We start from the raw sequence: 18951 nt of genomic DNA on the forward strand, positions 1-18951 counted from the left end.
AGAGACTTTACTGAGTTGTCTTAATATGCTCCAGGAGCTGGTGGAAACCACAGACTGCTAAGTCGGAACAGTGTAGGAACAGGTAGGGAAATCAGAAAAGACAAATTATAAAAAGGAACCAAATAGAAATTCTAGAGCTGAAAAGTACAGTAGCTGGAATAAAAATTTCGTGTTAGGTGTTTAAAAGCAGATTTGGGCAGGCAGCAGCAAGAATCTGTGAACTTGAAGAAGGGCAGTTAAAACGACCTGGGGGTGGGGAAGGCAGCCGCGGGACGCGGTCCAGCACACGTGTCCGTACTGTTAGGATCCCGGAGGAGAACTAAAGAGGAAAGGGCAGGAAAGTAGATGAAGAAACGGAGGTTGAACACTCCCGTCTGATGGACAATGAGCGAGAAGCCGGCGAAGTTCAAGCAGGAAAATCTCAGAGATCCGCAGCCTACATCAGACTCCATGGGAACAGACTGAAAGCTTTTCCTATAGGATCAGGGAGACAGGAACACCTGCTGTCGCCTCTGCTGTTCCGCAGCGCTCTGGAGGGCCTGGCCGGGTAAGTTAGGCGAGAAAAAGAAAAGGTATCTAAATTGGAAAGGGGGGTGCACCCGGGTGGCTCAGCAGTTGGGCGTCTGCCTTCAGCTCAGGGCGTGACCCCACGGTCCCAGGATCGAGTCCCATATCGGGCTCCCGGCAGGGAACCTGCTTCTCCCTCTGCTTGGGTCTCTGCCTGCCTTTCTCTCTGTCTCTCATGAATAAATAAAATGTTTTAAGAAAATAAATATAAATTGGAGAGGAAGAAGGGACACTATCTCTATTGGCAGATGATGTGATCGTACAGATGGAAAATCCCACAGAATCCACACACAAGAAGCTACTGGAGCAAAGATGCAAATGCAGGCAGGAGGCAGTGCACAAGGCCAAGGCACAAAGGCCGGCTGTATTTCTGTGCACCAGCAACGAACAATCCAAAAAGAAATGAAAACAATGCCATTTATCAGAGCATTAAAAGAATAAAACCCCCAGGAGTAAATTTAACCAACGTGGAAGATTTGTAGATTCAGGATGACAAACCACTGCTGAAGGCAATTACAAAGGCCTGAACAATGGAAAGTTCCTCCTTTGTTGCCAGGTAGGATGATGGCCATCCTCCCCAAGCAACGCATAGATTCAGCACTGTTCCTCCCGTATGCCCAGTGGCCTTGTGCAGAAATAGAGAAGCCAATCCTTTTTTGTTTTTTTAAAGATTTTATTTATTCATGAGACACACAGAGAGAGAGGCAGAGACACAGGCAGAGGGAGAAGCAGGCTCCATGCAGGGAGCCCGACGTGGGACTCGATGCCGGGACTCCACAATCATGCCCTGGGCCGAAGGCAGACGCTCAACCACTGAGCTGCCCGGGCGTCCCAGAAAAGCCGATCCTTAAATCCATGAGGCTATCAGGGGCTTTAAGTAGCTAAAGAGCCTTCAAGAAGCTGGAGAACTGACACTTCTTAGTTTCAAAACTTCCTACAAAGGTACAGGAATCAAAACTGTGGTTTTGGCATGAAGAGTAGACACATGGGCCAATGGGATACAACAGAGTCCAGAAATCAACCCAAGCATCAATGGCCAATGGATTTCCAACAAGGGAGCCAAGAACATTCAAGAAGAGAGAATAGCATCTTCAACAGATGAATAACCACATGCAAAACAAGGAAGCTGGAACCTAAGCCCATTTCATATACAAAAGTTAATTCAAAATAGATCAATGAGGGGCACTTGGGTGGCTCAGGCGGTTAAGGGACCGACTCTTGGTTTCAGCTCAGGTCATGATCTGCTGGTGGTGGGATCAGTGTGGAGTCTGCTTCAGATCCTCCCTCCCCCCCTACACTCTCTCTCTCTCAAATAAGTAAGTAAAATTTTCTAAAAAAAAAAATGAATCAACGACCTAAACTATCAGAACTATAACTATAAAGAGAAAATATAGAAATAAACATTCATGACTTCAGAATTGGCAACAGATTCTTAGGTTTGACACCAGAAGTATGAGCAACAAAAGAAAATGTCAATTAAAATTGACCCATAAAAAACTGAAATTCATACATCAAAGGATATTATCAAGAACGAAGAGGCAGCCTACAGAACAGGAGAAAATATTTATAAATCATGGATCCCATAGAGGTCTAGAACTCAGAATATATTTAGAACCCTTAACGACTCCACAAAAAGTCAACCCAATTTAAAACCACACAGATGCAGCCCGGGGAACCTCTCCACGTGGACGGACCCGGACACGAAAGGACAGAGAGCGGGTGACTCTCCACACGGAGGTCCCGGGGGGAGGGGGGAAGAGCCCCCTAGGTGGCAGGTGACACAGGCTCCGGGGGCCCAGGGGGCGGAGAAACGGGAACGTTTTGCTTAATGGGCACAGTTCTCGTTTGTGACAATGAAAAGTTCTGGAGACGGTGGCGGCGGCGTCAACTGTGGACGGACTTCGTGCCACCGAACGGTACCCAAAGGTGGTTAAAGTGGTGAATCTTGTGTGTGTTTTACCAGAAAAAAAAAAGCGCGAAGGACTAGGACAGACGTTTCTTCAAGGCTACAAACACCCGGCACGCGGCGGGCAGCTGCTGCTCAGGGACCGGCTCGGAGCCGCGGACCCACTGCACGGCGCCCACTGGCACGGCTCCCGGGAGGGGCTCCGAGCCTCGGGAACACGGAAAGCTGCGCGGGGTCCCAGCATGGGAACAAGGCCCATGTCGCCGGGGATGAACGGACCAGCGGACACGGTCCCTCATGGGCCGTGGCCTCACAAACCCCAAACAGGTGCAGATGCCATCGGGTTAGGGGGAGGCCAGGGGTCCTCGGGATGGAGCGGGGGCAGAGGGGATGGGGGACCGGGGACGCATTCCCCGGTGGCAACCCACCGGTGGGCCCGGCTGAATAGGGCCGGCCCCGGGGGACGCAGGGGGACCGCGGTGCAGGGGCCAGGGCCGAGGGAGCAGCCTGCGGGCACCGATTCTGATTCGCGGCCCTCGATACTGTAGCAGAGTAACTTTCCGTGGTCTTAAGTCACTCTGCTTGTGGCCATTTGTCCCCGCAGCCACAGGAAACTCCTGTCGTAAGGTTTCTAAAAAAGCCAGAAGTCCGCGGTGGCCGGAGCTGGCATGGAGGTGGTAGGAAGGGACGCCGGGGCCTCTGTCAAAACCCACGCACGCCGCGCAGCCCCGGCGAGGACTGGGCCAACTGGTAACTGGATGGAAAAGCTAAAACCTTGAGTTACTGGTTAGTGAAGGCGCGTGTCCTGGTGGCAGTGCCTGCGCGGCTCCACCCGAGCCTGGAGCTGGTGCCGCAGAGGCTGCGGACGGCCTGGAGGGTGACAGGCACGGGGAAGGGGACAGGCTCCCTCGTCCCACTGCCCCTCCTTCCCTTGCAGGTCCTGCGGGACAACAAAGGGCAACGTTTACAACGTGGATGAACTAGAAACACTCTGCTGGGGGCCCCCAGGGGGCCACCGGGAGGCTCCGTGGCTGAACATCTGCCTTCGGCTCAGGGCGTGACACCAGGGTCCTGGGATGGAGTCCCGCGCCGGGGGGGCGGGGGGAGCCTGCTTCTCCCTCTGCCCGTCTCTGCCTCTCTGTGGGTCTCCCATGAATAAATAAATAAAATCTTAAAAAAAAAAAAATCCCACCCCATGCACTGTTGCCTCCTGCCCGTCAGGCGCACTCTGGCTTTGGCTGGTACCGGTGCACGTGTGTGTTTCCATGGCTGTTGCATAAAGCAAATGGTTTTAATTTTTTTTTTAATTTATTTATGATAGTCACACACACAGAGAGAGAGGCAGAGACACAGGCAGAGGGAGAAGCAGGCTCCATGCACCAGGAGCCCGACGTGGGACTCGATCCCGGGTCTCCAGGATCTGCCCTGGGCCAAAGGCAGGCGCCAAACCGCTGCGCCACCCAGGGATCCCTAAAGCAAATGGTTTTAAAATTAATGCCCAAACCACAAAATTTCTAACCTGAAACCCACAATATCAGCACGTGGGAGGGACAATGTAATGAAAACTGCAGGTACAAGGAGCTCTCGGACACGCGGTCGGTCTTTACCACGGGCAAGCAGCGTTCAGCAGCCCCACGGAGTTAACAGGGGTGGCGGGATCACACGCCTCGGCCGAGTCGTTCGCCTCCCGACCACACACTTGGCCGACCCGTCAGAAACCAACGTAAGGCACATTAGCAGAATAAAGGACAACGTGAGCACTTGAACAGATGCAGAAAAACTACACGACAAAATCGTGCCCCCAGCCCCACGGCTGTGAACCCGGTGAGAGCCCAGGGCGCCCCGCTGCCCTCCACCCGCCACCTGCCATGGGGGGCGGAGCGAGAACAGCTTCAGCAGGGTTAGATGCTTAAAACAAAACAAAACAAATATTTGTGATCCTCAGAGACACAGAACATATGGTATCTGCCGGGTGCGTATGCGACACCCAGGTCACGACCAGAAAGTGCTGCACACGAGTGTGACTGCTGCTCAGAATAAAGACAAACAGATGTTAGAATCGCAGACGTCCACAGCTGCACCCTGAACATGCACGACGACGTAACAAAGACTGCTCAAAGGACCGGGAACATTTGCTAAGAATCAGATACTAATTTTAGAACAAATAGTATCTGAAATAAGACGTGGTTAAAAGAAAAATATACGTTGTCACAGGCTTTAAAGCAGAATGGGCAGTGATAGGGCATCAGTGGTGAGTCAGTGGTAGATGAAAATTAACCTATTTTTCTTAAAAAAAAAAAAAAGGAAAAAATATTTAAAAATCATATAAACAGGCGCAGTGACTGGTGACCAGGACAGACTGGCTCCCAGAAGGAGACGAGAGAACTGGATGAGGAGATAATGGCCCAAAGTTTAACAAATTCGATGAAAGTCATAAATTTACAGATTCAAGAAGTTCAACAAGGCCCCATGATGATAAATATATAAGGCACACAGAGAAACACCCATTTCCCAAGTCTAAGTTTGTAAAAGAGTTTTCACTTTGAAACCAAACAAGACCCATGAAACACCAGAGAAAAACTCAGAGCTTCCTCCCGCGCAAGTCAATTTGCTGCCACTTACAGACGAGCGGGTCTGAGGCCGCTGAGGAGACGCTAGCACCTGCGTGTCGGGGACACGGTGACAGGGTCCCGACACGCTTGGTCCCTCGGCACGGGACAATCATTTTTGTATTTCGGTAATTGCACCAAAATGCTCTTCTCTGAGGCTATTACCCCAGATACTTTCAAGCCCATTTGGAAGAAAAAGCGGCAGATGCAGCCGGACAGACGGCGTGCCACGGCTCCGGGTCCCTAAAGGGCCAGCAACAAACACATTAGCACCTGGGGGCAACTCGAGGTCATCGGGCAGGCCCGTGAGTCCAGGCGCGCCTCTCCACCCCGACCCCACAAGCCTCCCCGCCCGACCCCGCGCACCTCCCCACCCCGACCCCACAAGCCTCCCCGCCCGACCCCGCGCACCTCCCCACCCTGACCCCGCGAGCCTCCTCCGGGCTCTTGTGAGGGTCGAGATTCCAGGCCCAGCTCCCGAGGTGCCGAGGTCGACCCGAGGCCGTGCAGAGGCCCGGGGGCACCGGGAAGCCTGGTGACGCCGCCGGGGCGGGGGCCCCCGGGAGGGACACGGCCTGCCGGGCGGCCTGCCCCCAGGGTCAGCAGTTGGGGCAGCCGCGCTCCACCCCGTGGGAGCCACTCGGGTCACGGCCATGGCACGCATCTGCCTCAGCCTCCCAGGCCCCACGCGGGCCCGCGGCGACAGCTGTACCGTGTCCACGCGCGGGACGTGTTTGGGGAAACACAAACCAGGACCGTGTGAACGAGGAGCCCTGGGCCGCCGCACCCGCCCCAGCCCCGACCAGCGTCCCCGACGGAGCCCCGCTCCCCGCGCAGTGCAGCGGCCCAGGGTGGCCGATCCCGAAACTAGGGTTCGGTTTTGTGAGACACAATTGTTTCCCTCAACAGATACGGACTACAACAAAATTAGTCACTTTTATTTAAAAGGAACATTACAAATAAGTGCAAAATTAAATTTCATGATTAAATACACACAAAAGGAACATGCAGACTTTACACTGAAATCCACGTACAAAGGGAGTTGGTTACATGACAGTAAAAGAACTGGCAGGACGACAGCTGCAGCCCCAGACTTTCAACGTTCACAACCGGAAACCAGAACCGTGAAACTAGATTTCTTTAAAAGGAATTTAAGAAAATCAAATACATACTTCCGGGAGCACTAACACCACAGAGCCCATGACTGGCCTCAGCCCCAAATGCCAGGAAAGGTCCTGGTGGGCCTTTCGCCCCAGCACTGCCCGCGGCTGTGGCCTGTGAGCCCGATGCCTGGCCCCCCTCCATCCCCGTCAGGTGCCGCCCTCCTGGGGGCTGGTCTGAAGAGCTACGCGCTGCTCCCCATGCACACGATGGAAACCTGGGGGCGAGCCCACGGAGCGCCGGGCCTCTGCCCCGATTCCAGCAGCTCCGACAGGACGGTGCCCCGTGGGCACGCAGCTGCTGCGAGGCTGGCGACAGGCTTGGGGACGGCGGGGTCGCGGCGCAGGGGGCGCCACCCCGGGCTCCCCAGCACGGTGGAGTCGTTGCTCACGTCCAGATGGAGAAGGAACCCCTCCCTCCTGTTCTAAGGCTGCTGGTACCGTGGCCCCACATGGAGACCCGGGGCCGTCAGGACGAACACGGACACGTGTGCTCACCCCCCGTGACAGACTCAGGGAAAATGATGGAATCTGCGGCCAAAACAAATTTTAATGCGTCCATCGCTGTGTCAGCGCAGTCCATGTGCGGAGCGCCCAGGGCACGGGGCACAGGCGGGGGTGGTGGAAGCACGGAAGCAAGCGTCACAGCTGGAGTACGGGTGACAGGCCAGCAGTCGGGCCTGGCTGCTCAGAGCCACGGGAGCGTCTACACTGCCGGGAGGATGATCCTTCTTTAATACTGGAAACGGGAAGCCCTGCTCGGGAAAACAGACAACCGCAGGATGGCTTCAGGAGCGCAGTCCCAGGGGGTCCTCCGGCCATGAGCACGAGGCCCGCGGGCAGCGCAGCGCCCCAGAGTCTGACGGGCACACTCAGCGCCTTGGGGTGGCCAGCCGTGGGCGCTGCTCGCGCCCGGCGGAGTCACAGCTTGTCATCGGTCATTTCTAGAAACTGCGCGTAGACGTCCCGGATACACTCCCCCTTGGGGTTGAATAGGAACTTGTAGTAGCTGCCGTCTGCGCAAATGGCTGAGACAGAAGGACACCATTTCACTCCCGTGTTTCTCCGCGTGAGGTCAACAGCAGACAGCACCGCGCTCACCCGGAAATGGCCTTGCCCCAGGTGGCCACCCAGAGTGAGTGTGGCTGATGGGGGACCCCCGCCCCGCCCCACGCCCACGGCGGCTGGGAGCCCCGACCGTTCTGGGGGTGCCCATGTTTGACTGACACGTGGGGAAGCCCCGTGGGGTCATCAGTCCAAGCACCCACGAGCTGCTGGGGCGCCCCGGGCCAGGGCTGGTGTTTCCCCTGCGGCCGCACAGGCCCCACGTGGGACCCCGCCCCGGAGCACAAGCACGGGGCGGCCACCGTGGGCCCCACTTACCGATGACGGCATTTGGCTCCGTTCCAAAGGCACAGATGCACGGAGAGCCTGAGGGCACCTGAAACTTGGAGAAACTCCACTTGGAGCTGAAGTACTTTGGGAGGAAGCTGGCGGAGGCCAGACTAGGGGAGGGAGAGAAGGCGGTTACGGCCGAGTCTCGGGGAGGGCCAGGTCCCTCGCAGCCCGAGCCGGGCCGCAGTCTGTCCTTTTGATTGGTCTCGTCACGTGGAAAACCAAAGTGCTCACGCGGGCTCACAGGAACCAGGCAAGTGCGGCACGAGGGGCGCGGCCCCGGCCCAGGTCCGCGATCGGGACGGGGACCGGACCCTCGTCAGACGGCAAGGAGGCCCGGCGTGCCCGTTCCCGCGCCGCACACCGTGGCCACCGACCAGGAGCAGCTGAGGGACACCCATGCGTACAGCTGAAATTCCCTGCGTCACTACCGACTCCCCACATTTCCCTCAGACCCTCCTGTCGCCAGTAACAAATGGTCAACTCCTGTCTCTTCTGCACGGAACATGGACCATGCGTCCGTGTCCTTGTAATAAAGCTACAGGTAGCACGTACTGTGGCCCACGGCCTCCGCAGCTGGGCTGCCAGAGGGTCGCCGCCCTCACTGTCACACAGCCAAGCGCGCACTGAGACCCGACTGTGACTCCACACCCAGTGTGCCCAAAGGAGGGGCGAGGCCTGTTAACTCCGGGGAAACCCACCTAGACTGTTTATTCCTTTTTGGATCTTCGGCAGCAAAAATGTGCACGGTGCCGTGGTCACTGGACACGCAGATGAGGGAAGCGTCCGGATTGAAGTTAATGCTGCGGGGACACAAGACGGAGCTGTGCTTCCGTGCGGACAGAGGAGCCGCCCACCCGCAGCAGCAGCCTGTGAGCTGGCCCCTGACCTTGGCCTCCTCGCATTCCTAGGACCCTGAGCACCACTGCCCCCATTCGCCAGCCCACGCAGGCCCCCCTCCAGTAGAGTGGGTGCCAGGGAGAGGGAGAGGCTCCCTGCGGACCCCCCCGGGAGGCCCCGGGGCCCTGAGGGCAGACACCGGAGACCCCACAGGGCTCCACAGGCACAGTCCCTACAGTCACGTATTAATCACGTTTATCACGCGTACCCAAATGCTGCTCAGCACTGGCCAAGGCCACGGGTGCGAAGGACGAAACCCCACGGGCTGCGGTGTCTCACAGGGCACCCAACTGATTACAGATGAGCTAATGAGTTCTGTGGTGTCTGCCTTAAAATACCCCAGGAGAATCAGGGGGAGGCCAGTGGAGAAGGAGGAAGATGGCAAGTACGGACAAGCACGAGGCAGGGCAATGGGTCAACGGCAGGTAATCATATTCCTTCTCCTTGTGTACATAGTCCCACAGTAACAATTTAAAATTAGTCCTAATAAAACAAGCTCACACCTGACCCCCCACAGCAGGTAGGGACCCGGACGTGCCCTCGGTCGCATGCGCCCTGCCCACGTGGCCCACCCAAAGCCATGGCCCTGGGGGAATGGTGGGCTCTCTTACCAATAGATGTTGGCGGCTTGAGACCCTCTTCGTAATTCCTGGATTAAATGCCCTGATGAAGTATCAAATATTCTTATAAGGGTCCCCTTTGAAAAACAGTGAAGTGTTTTATTATCATTCACAATTTTTTAGTTTTTTTAAATGAATATCACACTCACAAACCCATTAGCCCGTACAACCCCTTCCCAAACTCATCCACATCATCTAATGCTCAACTTTTCCCTCCGCTGTCCCCGAGAAGCAGGTGGCTCTCCAGCCCAACAGCACCGGGCAGGAGCCAGAGCCCTGGCGCCAGCCTCCCCACTGACCCCATGCCTCTACGGCCGGGCAGATGCCGAGGAGGACCCCGCAGCCCGGGGGGACGTTCCTGCGGGGCTGTCAGCCCTGTCTAGAGAAACGCCATCTTTGTTCTAACTCCCACGGCTGGTTACAAAAAGGAACAGTGATTCTGCTGCCAAAAACAGGAGCTTTCACCAAGTAACGGGACTCTTCCACGGTCTAGTGAACTCTGACTTGATTCCCAAGAGAAGGTGGGAACCCGTAAGAGTCAGAACCTACAAGGAAGGGGTGCCTTTCTGCGGGGCCCACACGGTACGTCCCCGGGAGCAAGGGCGGCGGGGGCAGGTGCACGGCTCTATCAACGGAGGGACACGCACTTACTTTCTCAGATGCGGTTGCGATTCTTGTTCCCTGCAGGTTAAGAGCAATGCAGCTGAGGACGCCCTCGTGGGCTGGAATGTCCACGGGCGGCTTCTCGGTGCTGGCCAGGTCCACGAGCTGCACGTGGCCTGTGTGTGTGCCCGGGAAGGCCAGGAGGGAGTTGTTACTGTTGGGGCACAGGACGCAGAGGCCTGCTCGGAGACAGAGAAAAAACCCATCAAGGACTCACGACTGTGTACAAGCCTCTGCCCTCTACCTCACAAAAAAATAAAATAAAAAAATAAGACTTAGGCATGGGTTTTCCTTTTTTTTTTTTTTTAAAGATTTTATTTTTCCTAGAGAGAAGACACGTGCACACGTGCCCAAGCAGACGGGGCAGAGGAGAGGAGGAGAGACAGAAGCTAGAGAGACTCTCTGCTGAGGGTGGAGCCCGATGTGGGGCTCGATGCCCTGACCCTGAGACCACAACCTTAGCCGAAACCAAGAGTTGGACACTTAACTGACTGAGCCACCCAGGCGCCCCCAAGGGTTTTCATTTATATCGGACGCACACAATCTTTTCATTGTAAAAGGTACAAGAGGGCCAACTCAAGCTAACTCCAGGGGCACCCGGGGGGCTCAGTGGTTTAGTGCCGCCTTTGGCCCAGGGGGTGATCCTGGAGACCCGGGATCGAGTCCTGTATCGGGCTCTCTGCCTGGAGCCTGCTTTTCTCTCTGCCTGTGTCTCTCATGAATAAATAAATAAAATCTTAAAAAAACAAAACAAAAAAAAGAAACAAAGCTAACTCCAGTGAGACAGCCTCATAATTGGAAACATCTGAACTTATTTTTCTTTTATAAGATTTTATTTATTTATTCCTGAGAGACACAGAGAGAGGCAGAGACACAGGCGGAGGGAGAAGCAAGCTCCATGCAGGGAGTCTGACATGGGACTCGATCCTGGGTCTCCAGGATCAGGCCCTGAGCCAAAGGCAGATGCTCAACCACTGAGCCACCCAGGCATCCCTGAACTTATTCTTGAATGAATTTTGTCAAATGTCTGTCTTCCATAGTGCCAGCCACTGAGAATACAGAACTGTGAAATCTAAAAACTCCATTAACAATTACATAAAAAGGGGATCCCTGGGTGGCGCAGCGGTTTAGCGCCTGTCTTTGGCCCAGGGCGCAATCCTGGAGACCCGGGATCGAATCCCACGTCGGGCTCCTGGTGCATGGAGCCTGCTTCTCCCTCTGCCTGTGTCTCTGCCCCTCTCTCTCTCTCTCTCTCTGTGACTATCATAAATAAATAAATAAATAAATAAATAAATAAATAAATAAATAAATAAATAAATAAAAATTAAAAAAAAAAGAACAATTACATAAAAAGTCAAAATACTCAGGAATAAATTTAACAGCATCTGTATAAGACACTGTAACACAATGTAAAAAAAGGAAACCAAAGATCTGACAGATGGAGGAGTGACCCGATCGGATCTACTACGGTCACGGCTAGAATCTTCATCCGCCCGCAGGGTCTGTGTGGTCACAATTCAAGTCTCTGCAGCCTTTCTGAAGAAACAGACAAGTTGACACTAGAAGTTATAAGGAAAGGTGAAGTCCTAGAATGGCTAAAATTTTTTTGTAAAATAAAAAGATTGGAAGACTTACACAGCCTAATTTTAAGAATTATTATTTTAAAGCTCCAGATACCAAAGCAGTATGGTACTGGCATAAGGACATACCACTGGAACAGAATAAAAAGTCCAGAAAAATCTTATATTCACCTGATCAGAAAAAAAGGTACCAAGATAATTCAATGCAGAAAAAGTAGTCTTAACAAATGGCACTAGAAACCGGATAGTCATAAAGAAAAATACAAATCTGGGCCTTTGCTCATGCCATACACACACACACACACACACACACACACAAAGGATTAAACACCTAAGTGAAGATCTAAAGCTTCTAGAAGAAAATATCTTTTTTGCAAAAAACCACAGACCAACTGAAAATCTCTGCAAAACTAATAGACCAAGGGCCTTATCTAGAACATACGCAGAAGTCTCACAACTGAAAAGATAAACAATGCTAAAATGGGAGAAAATGTGAAAACACCTCGTAAGAGACGTTTGAATGGCAACAAGCACATGACCAGACGCTCATCGGTGCCAGTCCTCAGAGACATACGCAAACTCAAGCCCAGGCGCATACTATTCCCGCGGCCACGGCAGCGGCCACGGCAACGGAGTGACACCAAGTGCTGGGCAGGGACCTGCTGCGATCCAGCTCTCCTAGATCCCCGGGGGGGGGGGGGGGGGGGGGTCAAGAAGACACCGCCCCTTCGGAAAACATTTTGTAGGTATTTTTATAAACGTGGACACGTCATCACAGTATGACCCAGCACACGAACGATCTTGTCAGCACTCACCCCAGAGAAATCAAACGGCACCTCCACGCACAGACGTGTCTGTGAACACTCGCGGCAACTTCTGTTCGTAACAGTCAAACCACCGCAGTGGATGAACAGTCCACTCTCTCCATACCACGCACGATTACTTCGCAATAAAAACGAGGAAAAGAATAATACACGACATACGGAGGAATCTAAGAAATAGTCAGCTAGGAGAAAGGCCCCGAACAGAACCGAAAAGGCCAAACTTGAGGGCCAGCTGCAGAAGGGGCCGCCTGGACTCGGCTCCACTGAGGCGGAGGTTACACAGCTGCTTACGGCATTTACCAAGACTTCGGGTTATCAATTCGTATACTTAAAATGAGTGAATTTATGCATATTACAGCTCAATAAAGCTAGAAGAAAAACACTAAAAATCTTAAAAAGAAATTAAGATGCTACAATGGGGAACAGTGTCACATACAATCCTGGCTCCGGAAGAAAAAGGAAAGGAAACCCCTCAGAACTCAGTGAAAACACCCAACTGTAAGGTCCCCCAAGGGGCTCCTGAACACCCGCCGCCGCCCAGGGTGGGGGACGGGGAGGGCGCAGCCCCTGCCTGGCAGGCCAGGTGCCGGCGGGCCGAGCTTCCCAGGAGGCGGTGGTGGGCACCGAGGGAAGCGCGTGCGCGGGAAACGGAGAAGCCGGTCTCCGTCAGGGGCCCCACGCACCTCAGGACCCGTGTCACCACCACAGGCCACTCGCAGACCCGCCACAGCAGAGGGCACCCCGCACACGTCCCCATGAGCCAGTCCCATCATTCCTCCTCTGAGTGTCTTACCTTTAGGATTATAGCAGGTTTCAAACACATGCAATTGATGGGGGTTATGTGTGAATGTAAACACCTTAATCATTGAGTCCAAAACCACCACAATTCTGGAAAGGAAAAAAACACAATCAGAATTCCTATTCCCCAAAGCGAAACTCTAGACTTTTGTGATTTTTGTTCTTATAATTTTGAAACTTAGAGAGTCCAAACAGCACAGACAGGATCATTCTTGAACCAGAGCCCTGTGCCGGCGACGTCTCTGGAGCAGGTCACCCGTGAGCCCCGGGGTGTGGCGGGCGCTGGTGGACGAGGGCCTCTCCCCTGGGCCCCTGGGCGCAGGCTGCCTAACAGATCTCTCTGAGGTTTAAGGACATTTTCATCAAATATTTCACCCAGACTAAGAACCATATAGAATACACGGGGCAGGAGTTATTTATCCACCGGAGCCACGTCTGGATAATTTAGAAACGCTGGGAACGGCAAGGTCCTTGGACATGGCCCCCGCCTCTGCATTGTTGGGGGCCCTACCAAGGACATTACTGCAAGTCACAAGCTACCCAAGAAGGCAGGTGTGACAGTCCCCTGTTCACAGGCACCCTGTTCGGCTCCGCCCCTCCCGTAGCTGAGTGTCGATATGCATCACACCAAACTAAAATCCAATTTAATGAAACTATCTTGCTCAACCTACTAGGAAAAACTTCTGTGTCCTCCTCAACACCATGACGGTGGTGGCTGCGAGAGGCCTGTACTCTCAGCAGGTGACAGCAAAGCCACCGTCTCCATGAGGAGTCTCCAAATCTTCATCTCCCAACTTGTAACAGTTTGGGGTTTTTTTGGTGCAAAATGGTGGTTTTATTAAAGCGTTGGGACAGGACCCGTGAGCAGAAAGAGCTGCTGCCCCACAGGTAACAGTTTTTGAGGCAGCGTGTAGAAACGCTGGACCGAGGGGCGGCTCAGCCCTGCATCCTCAGTGGGAGCCTGTGGGACGGGGACCGTCCTGGGAAGGACTGAGCACCCCCGGGCCGCAGCCAGGCACAGCCACTGCTTCCCAACCATCCGTGGAAGCCCCTAGAATTCAGGCCTCCTCCGCAGCAACACAGAGAACTCCACATCCTTTGGCTCATTACTACAATCATCACATTTGAAGACATAATTTTCCCAAACACGTTTTTTCCTCAAGTATTTCAGCCGTCTTGAGAGAAAGAGGCTATTCCCACTTTCAAAACGGAGATAGCAAACCTACCGATCTCGCCGCAGCTTGACTGCCTTGACTTCTGTAGAAAACTCTATTTCAATAACAGTCTTCTTTTTCAGGTCATCCCAGATCATCACTGAAATTTCAGAGAGAACTCATGGGCGGGGGGGCCTTGCAGAACAGTCCCCCGCGGAGCTGTGGATCTCCCGGCGCCCAGGCTCAGAGTGGGGGGGGCACTGCACCCCGCCCAACGCGGTGGCTGGCAGTGGGGTGCTCACCTGCTCCCTCCCACCACCCCGACCCGGTCCACACCACCCCCACTGACCCTCTCCCCCCCCCACCCCGCAACCCACACGCACACACACGCACCTCCTCGCTGCCCACCTTGCCTAGTTTCCAGACGAACTTCTCCCCAGCCCCCTTTCCTGGCTTCCACCCGCCTGAACCCAAAGCAAGCTGGAGACACCCCTGGACCCAGAGAAGAGAGGCTTCAGTTTCCATGGATAAAAAAACAGGGCTGGGGGTTTCTCTCGACCCCCGCCCGACGGTCCTCACTCTTCTCAGTCGCATTCTGCTGCACACACTCATGTGGTCCACGAAGCATCAGTAGTTTGCGTCCCAAGGGCTGAGAACATTACAGATGACCCCCAAGGATGAGGAGGGCAGAAGCGCGCAGGGGGAAGAGGCACAGGCCGTCTGGACCCCAACCCTTGCCACTCTCCGGAGCCTTGTCTCGCAGAGCTGTCCGGGAAGAGCGTGAGGGAGGGACACTGCCTCCGTTGTGAGCCACGGTCCCCAGGGGTCCCGGCCCTATGACCAACTGGAGTCCTGGAGGTGGGATTCGGGGCAAGTTCTGCCAGAATGGACTCCAGGACCTCAATTTTAAATCAAGAGATCACAGTACCTGAGAAGGTAAAAATTTATAACTATTCAAATATGGAGCAGAGACTTCTGTTCTTACCCCTTCAAAACACCATCCCTGTTTGCTAAGTCTCTTCATTCACAAATCCCCAAAGTGGGCTCCCCTGGGGGTGAGGGTGCAGGGGGTGGGGGGGGGCAGTCCGCCCGCAGCCCCCTCGCTGAGATCACCACCTCGCAGGCAGAGGATTCGCACACAGCTCCCAAGTACACTGCCCCGGCCCCGCAACCTAATGTCAAGTCTGCAATTCAAGCAAAGGTAAACTGGCCCAATCCAGCCAGGGTCCCAAAGATGAGCCACGTCAAGTGTCACAAATATGAGTAAACTCTTTTTAGAAACTTCTGGAAACAGCATGACGGATCCCAGGAGCCAGCAGCACAAAATTTCACTCACAAAAGGAAAGTGACCAGATGCAATGCCCCAGGCAGTGAGAAAAATCCACGGACCCGGGGTCACTGTTGGCCTCCCGCTGCCCCCGTGGCTGGAGGTTCTGTGTACTGCCCGGGATTTGGCAGGTCTGCCTTTTAACAGTTCCTGACAGCAGGTGTGTCCCCTAGTTCTGGAACTCTCCGTCCTGTGCCCTCTAAGCTCCTGCCTGAATCAGGAGGCCTCTCGGCTCCGAGCAGCCAGCCTGCTCGCCTGCTTGCACGGCGACCACCCATCTCCAGTCTCATTTTAACTCTTTCATAAACCAAACACCAGCTTCTTCACGTGTCAACAATGTGGATCTTATTATCTACAATTACTAAAGTATTAAGAGTCAATTCAACAATTTTGATATTGAAAAAAACCTGAATCTCATAAAAGCTTAAACAAACCAAGTTGTTTTTTAAAACTGCCTTTAGTACTCTTTTACAAGAAATAAATTTAGGTTTTACTCAAAATTTGTTAGAAAATGGCTTTCATCTAAGTCTGTAAATTTTCTGAGACGTTAACTTCTTGGGTTTTTTTGTAAGAGAGAACAAAAATGACAGGTGAAGGAGACCCCACGGTGGCCCACCCTCCGGTGCCATGGGAGGGCCGGGCTCCACGCTCTCTTTCCTCCTCCGTGAGCAGTAACACGCTTCACGGCAAGGCAAACACCGACCCAGCAGGTGCCAGGGGGAGGAATTCTTTTTTTTTTTTTTTTTTTTTAAAGATTTATTTATTTATTCATGATAGACCCATAGAGAGAGAGGTGGAGACACAGGCAGAGGGAGAAGCAGGCTCCATGCAAGGAGCCCGACGTGGGACTCGATCCCCCGACTCCAGGATCGCGCCCTGGGCTGAAGGCAGGCGCCAAACCGCTGAGCCACCGAGGGATCCCCCAGGGGGAGGAATTCTGAGGCGGCTCCATGCCGGGCTTGAACCCACAACTCTGAGGTCAAGAGCTGAACGTCCAGCCCCCCAGATGCCCCTAAAGTAACCTTTATTCCACAGTGACCCCTCCCTGCACCCCGAATACACTGGCTTCCATGTCACGTCGGGACGGCCTTTCTCCCAAGCCACACGCTCTGCTCCCCCGGGCTCACCCCTGCGAGCAGCTCTGCTCCCCACCCCACTCACGCCCTCCACGGGGCTCCCCTGACAGCTCTGAGCCGGGGCCGCAGAGCCTGCCACAGTCGTGCACCCCACGTCGTCTCCAGGAGACCTCCAGCTCGCGCTCACACCCACGGCACCTCCCGGAACCTTCTCCTCCTGCCGAAGCTGGAAAGAGAGCACTCCACCCCCTCCCACCTGCTCAGGAACCATCAGCAGTGGGCTCGACCCCACAGTCCTCCAGGGCCGCCAGGTCACCAGCACTTGCCACTCACTTCTCTCCCTACCCCTTCCTGTGAGTAAGGGCAGCCGTGTCCGCCACACTGCTTCTAGACGAGAACATTCCTAAGCCAGGACGGGGCTGCTTTCCTGATTCCACCTCCTCTGTACCCGAGGTCCTCACCCACTGCCCCAATCCCCCTGCCACCCCTTCCGCTGTCCTGCCCTCCTCTCTTTCTCTTCCCCCGAGAGATTCCTGGGTCTACAGGCAGGGAGGACACAACTGTGGTGGGTAAAGTTTCTGTTTCTCTCCTACTTTAAAAACCAGACCTCTTACATCGCAATCTGTCTGAACACAGACCTACACCCACTCTTAAACCTAGAGCCAATGTGGTTTTGTTCTATGTGGCAATCAAAGCGATGCTCCTGCAAATCAGTGCCTCTTTGTAGGAAGAACCACCTTCCCATACCTCGCTTTAAAACAAACCCCTTAACATTTATGATACCAACCCACAGTTGAATACTTAAAACAAAACCGGGTCCATAGGCACGGCGTGCCCCCTATTTGGCCAACATTCACTGAAAAGCACGTGCTTTACGTCAATAGAAGCAAGTGACCCTTGCCATACACACTCCCGGGAACAGCAGAATCAAGCCTCTCTCTCCAGATGCCTCCTGTTGGTGACTAGTCCTTCACACTCCACAGGGCTACCAGGGAAGAGCAAATGGAGCTGCAAACCCCAAGATGCTCTAAAAAGTTCCAGACATTACAACACATGAGGCATGATCATTAAGCACACTGTCACTTTACCTTTGTTGGGGGGGTATTTCGGCTTTTTCCCACCACCAACTAAAGCTAAATAGTTGCAGCGAAATAACATTTCAACATGGCCAACTCCTCCTTCCAGAAATTCTGAAATGATATTGAAAAAAAAAGTTAGTATGTGTATTTTACAATTCAAATACAGGAAAAAATGAGAAATGTAACACTCAGCATTTGACTTTATCAGCCATCTATACCTGACTACCATCAGCAAGGACACTGCTGGGTGGCCGGGCAAGACAAAGAGTTGTGGGCTTGCACTTCCCTTAGCAGCCCATCCTCATGAGCCGTGTTTCCAGGTATAAATGTGAAGCCCACAGCACCCTAAGAAGCCAATGGACCAGGGCAGCCCGGGGGGCTCAGCGGTTTAGCGCCGCCTGCAGCCCAGGGCGCGATCCTGGAGTCCTGGGATCGAGTCCCGTGTCGGGCTCCCTGCATGGAGCCTGCTTCTCCCTCTGCCTGTGTCTCTGCCTCTCTCTCTCGCTCTCATCAATAAATAAATAAATTCTTAAAAAAAAAAAAATGCTTCAATGTAAAAGCAGGGTTTATAACTTTTTTTTTTTTTTTGAGTTTATCATTTAAAACACCTTTCACTGGTCTGAAATGCTCAAAAAGTATTCATGAATTACGTTAAGAAGAAAACATCGGCAGATCTTTAGATGTCCTCCACGACAAAAGGAAGACCAACAACCCTTGCTCAGGGAAGGCAACAGGAACCCGGTGAGAAGTTTAGGGTTCAGAGAGACAAACCCCACTCTGGAAGGTTTCTGTGGCAGAGGAGGACCAGCCCACGCTGCTCTCCTCAGCTCTGGGGAGAAATGACCAGAGCTCCTGGCACAGGGAGGGCACGGCAAAGGGCAAGAGAGGAAGCAAAACCTCTGAAAGTCAGAAATTAACAGATCAGTCACGATTATTCAAGATGATTCCAAAGTTCATCAGCTCACTCAGTGAGAAATGCAAAATTCACGGCCTAGTAGAAACGCTAGAAAGGACTGACAATCCACTTGACCCTGAGTGACACGGGAGTGAACTGCACAGGTCAAATTATAGCAGACTTTTTTTTGAATAAACACAGTTTGATACTGTAAATGTGTTTTCTCTTATGATTTTTTTTCTCTTATGATTTTAATATTGTTTCCTTCTCCTGAGCTTACTTCATTGTATGAATACGGTATATAATACGTATAAAAAACAAAACACATGTTAACTGACTGCTACTGATAAAAAGCTTCTGGTCAACAGTATACTATAAGTGGTTAAGTTTTGGGGAAC

The 18951-nt window shown here is 53.3% G+C and overlaps 1 protein-coding gene across 7 annotated transcripts in view; it reads right to left on the minus strand.

Moving 5' to 3' along the window:
* The window catches only part of WDR45B (WD repeat domain 45B), a 42049-nt gene that overhangs the window by 12679 nt on the left and 10419 nt on the right, over positions 1-18951 (minus strand). For 3 of the 7 annotated variants that reach the window (XM_072782101.1, XM_072782104.1, XM_072782103.1), the window contains exons 3-10: positions 17668-17769; positions 14249-14336; positions 13018-13112; positions 9809-9999; positions 9149-9234; positions 8339-8440; positions 7626-7747; positions 6000-6997 (exon numbers count right to left, since the gene is read on the minus strand). In XM_072782101.1, coding sequence (XP_072638202.1) covers positions 6885-6997; positions 7626-7747; positions 8339-8440; positions 9149-9234; positions 9809-9999; positions 13018-13112; positions 14249-14336; positions 17668-17769 — 899 coding nt within the window. In that variant the 3' untranslated portion in view covers positions 6000-6884. Of the gene's footprint in view, positions 1-5999; positions 7271-7625; positions 8024-8338; positions 8441-9148; positions 9235-9808; positions 10000-13017; positions 13113-14248; positions 14337-17667; positions 17770-18951 lie in introns of those variants that run through there. The other 4 variants (XM_072782102.1, XM_072782105.1, XM_072782106.1 and 1 more) reach the window with 3 other exon arrangements.

This window comes from Canis lupus, chromosome 16, assembly GCF_048164855.1.
Source record: "Canis lupus baileyi chromosome 16, mCanLup2.hap1, whole genome shotgun sequence".
NCBI lineage: Eukaryota > Metazoa > Chordata > Mammalia > Carnivora > Canidae > Canis > Canis lupus.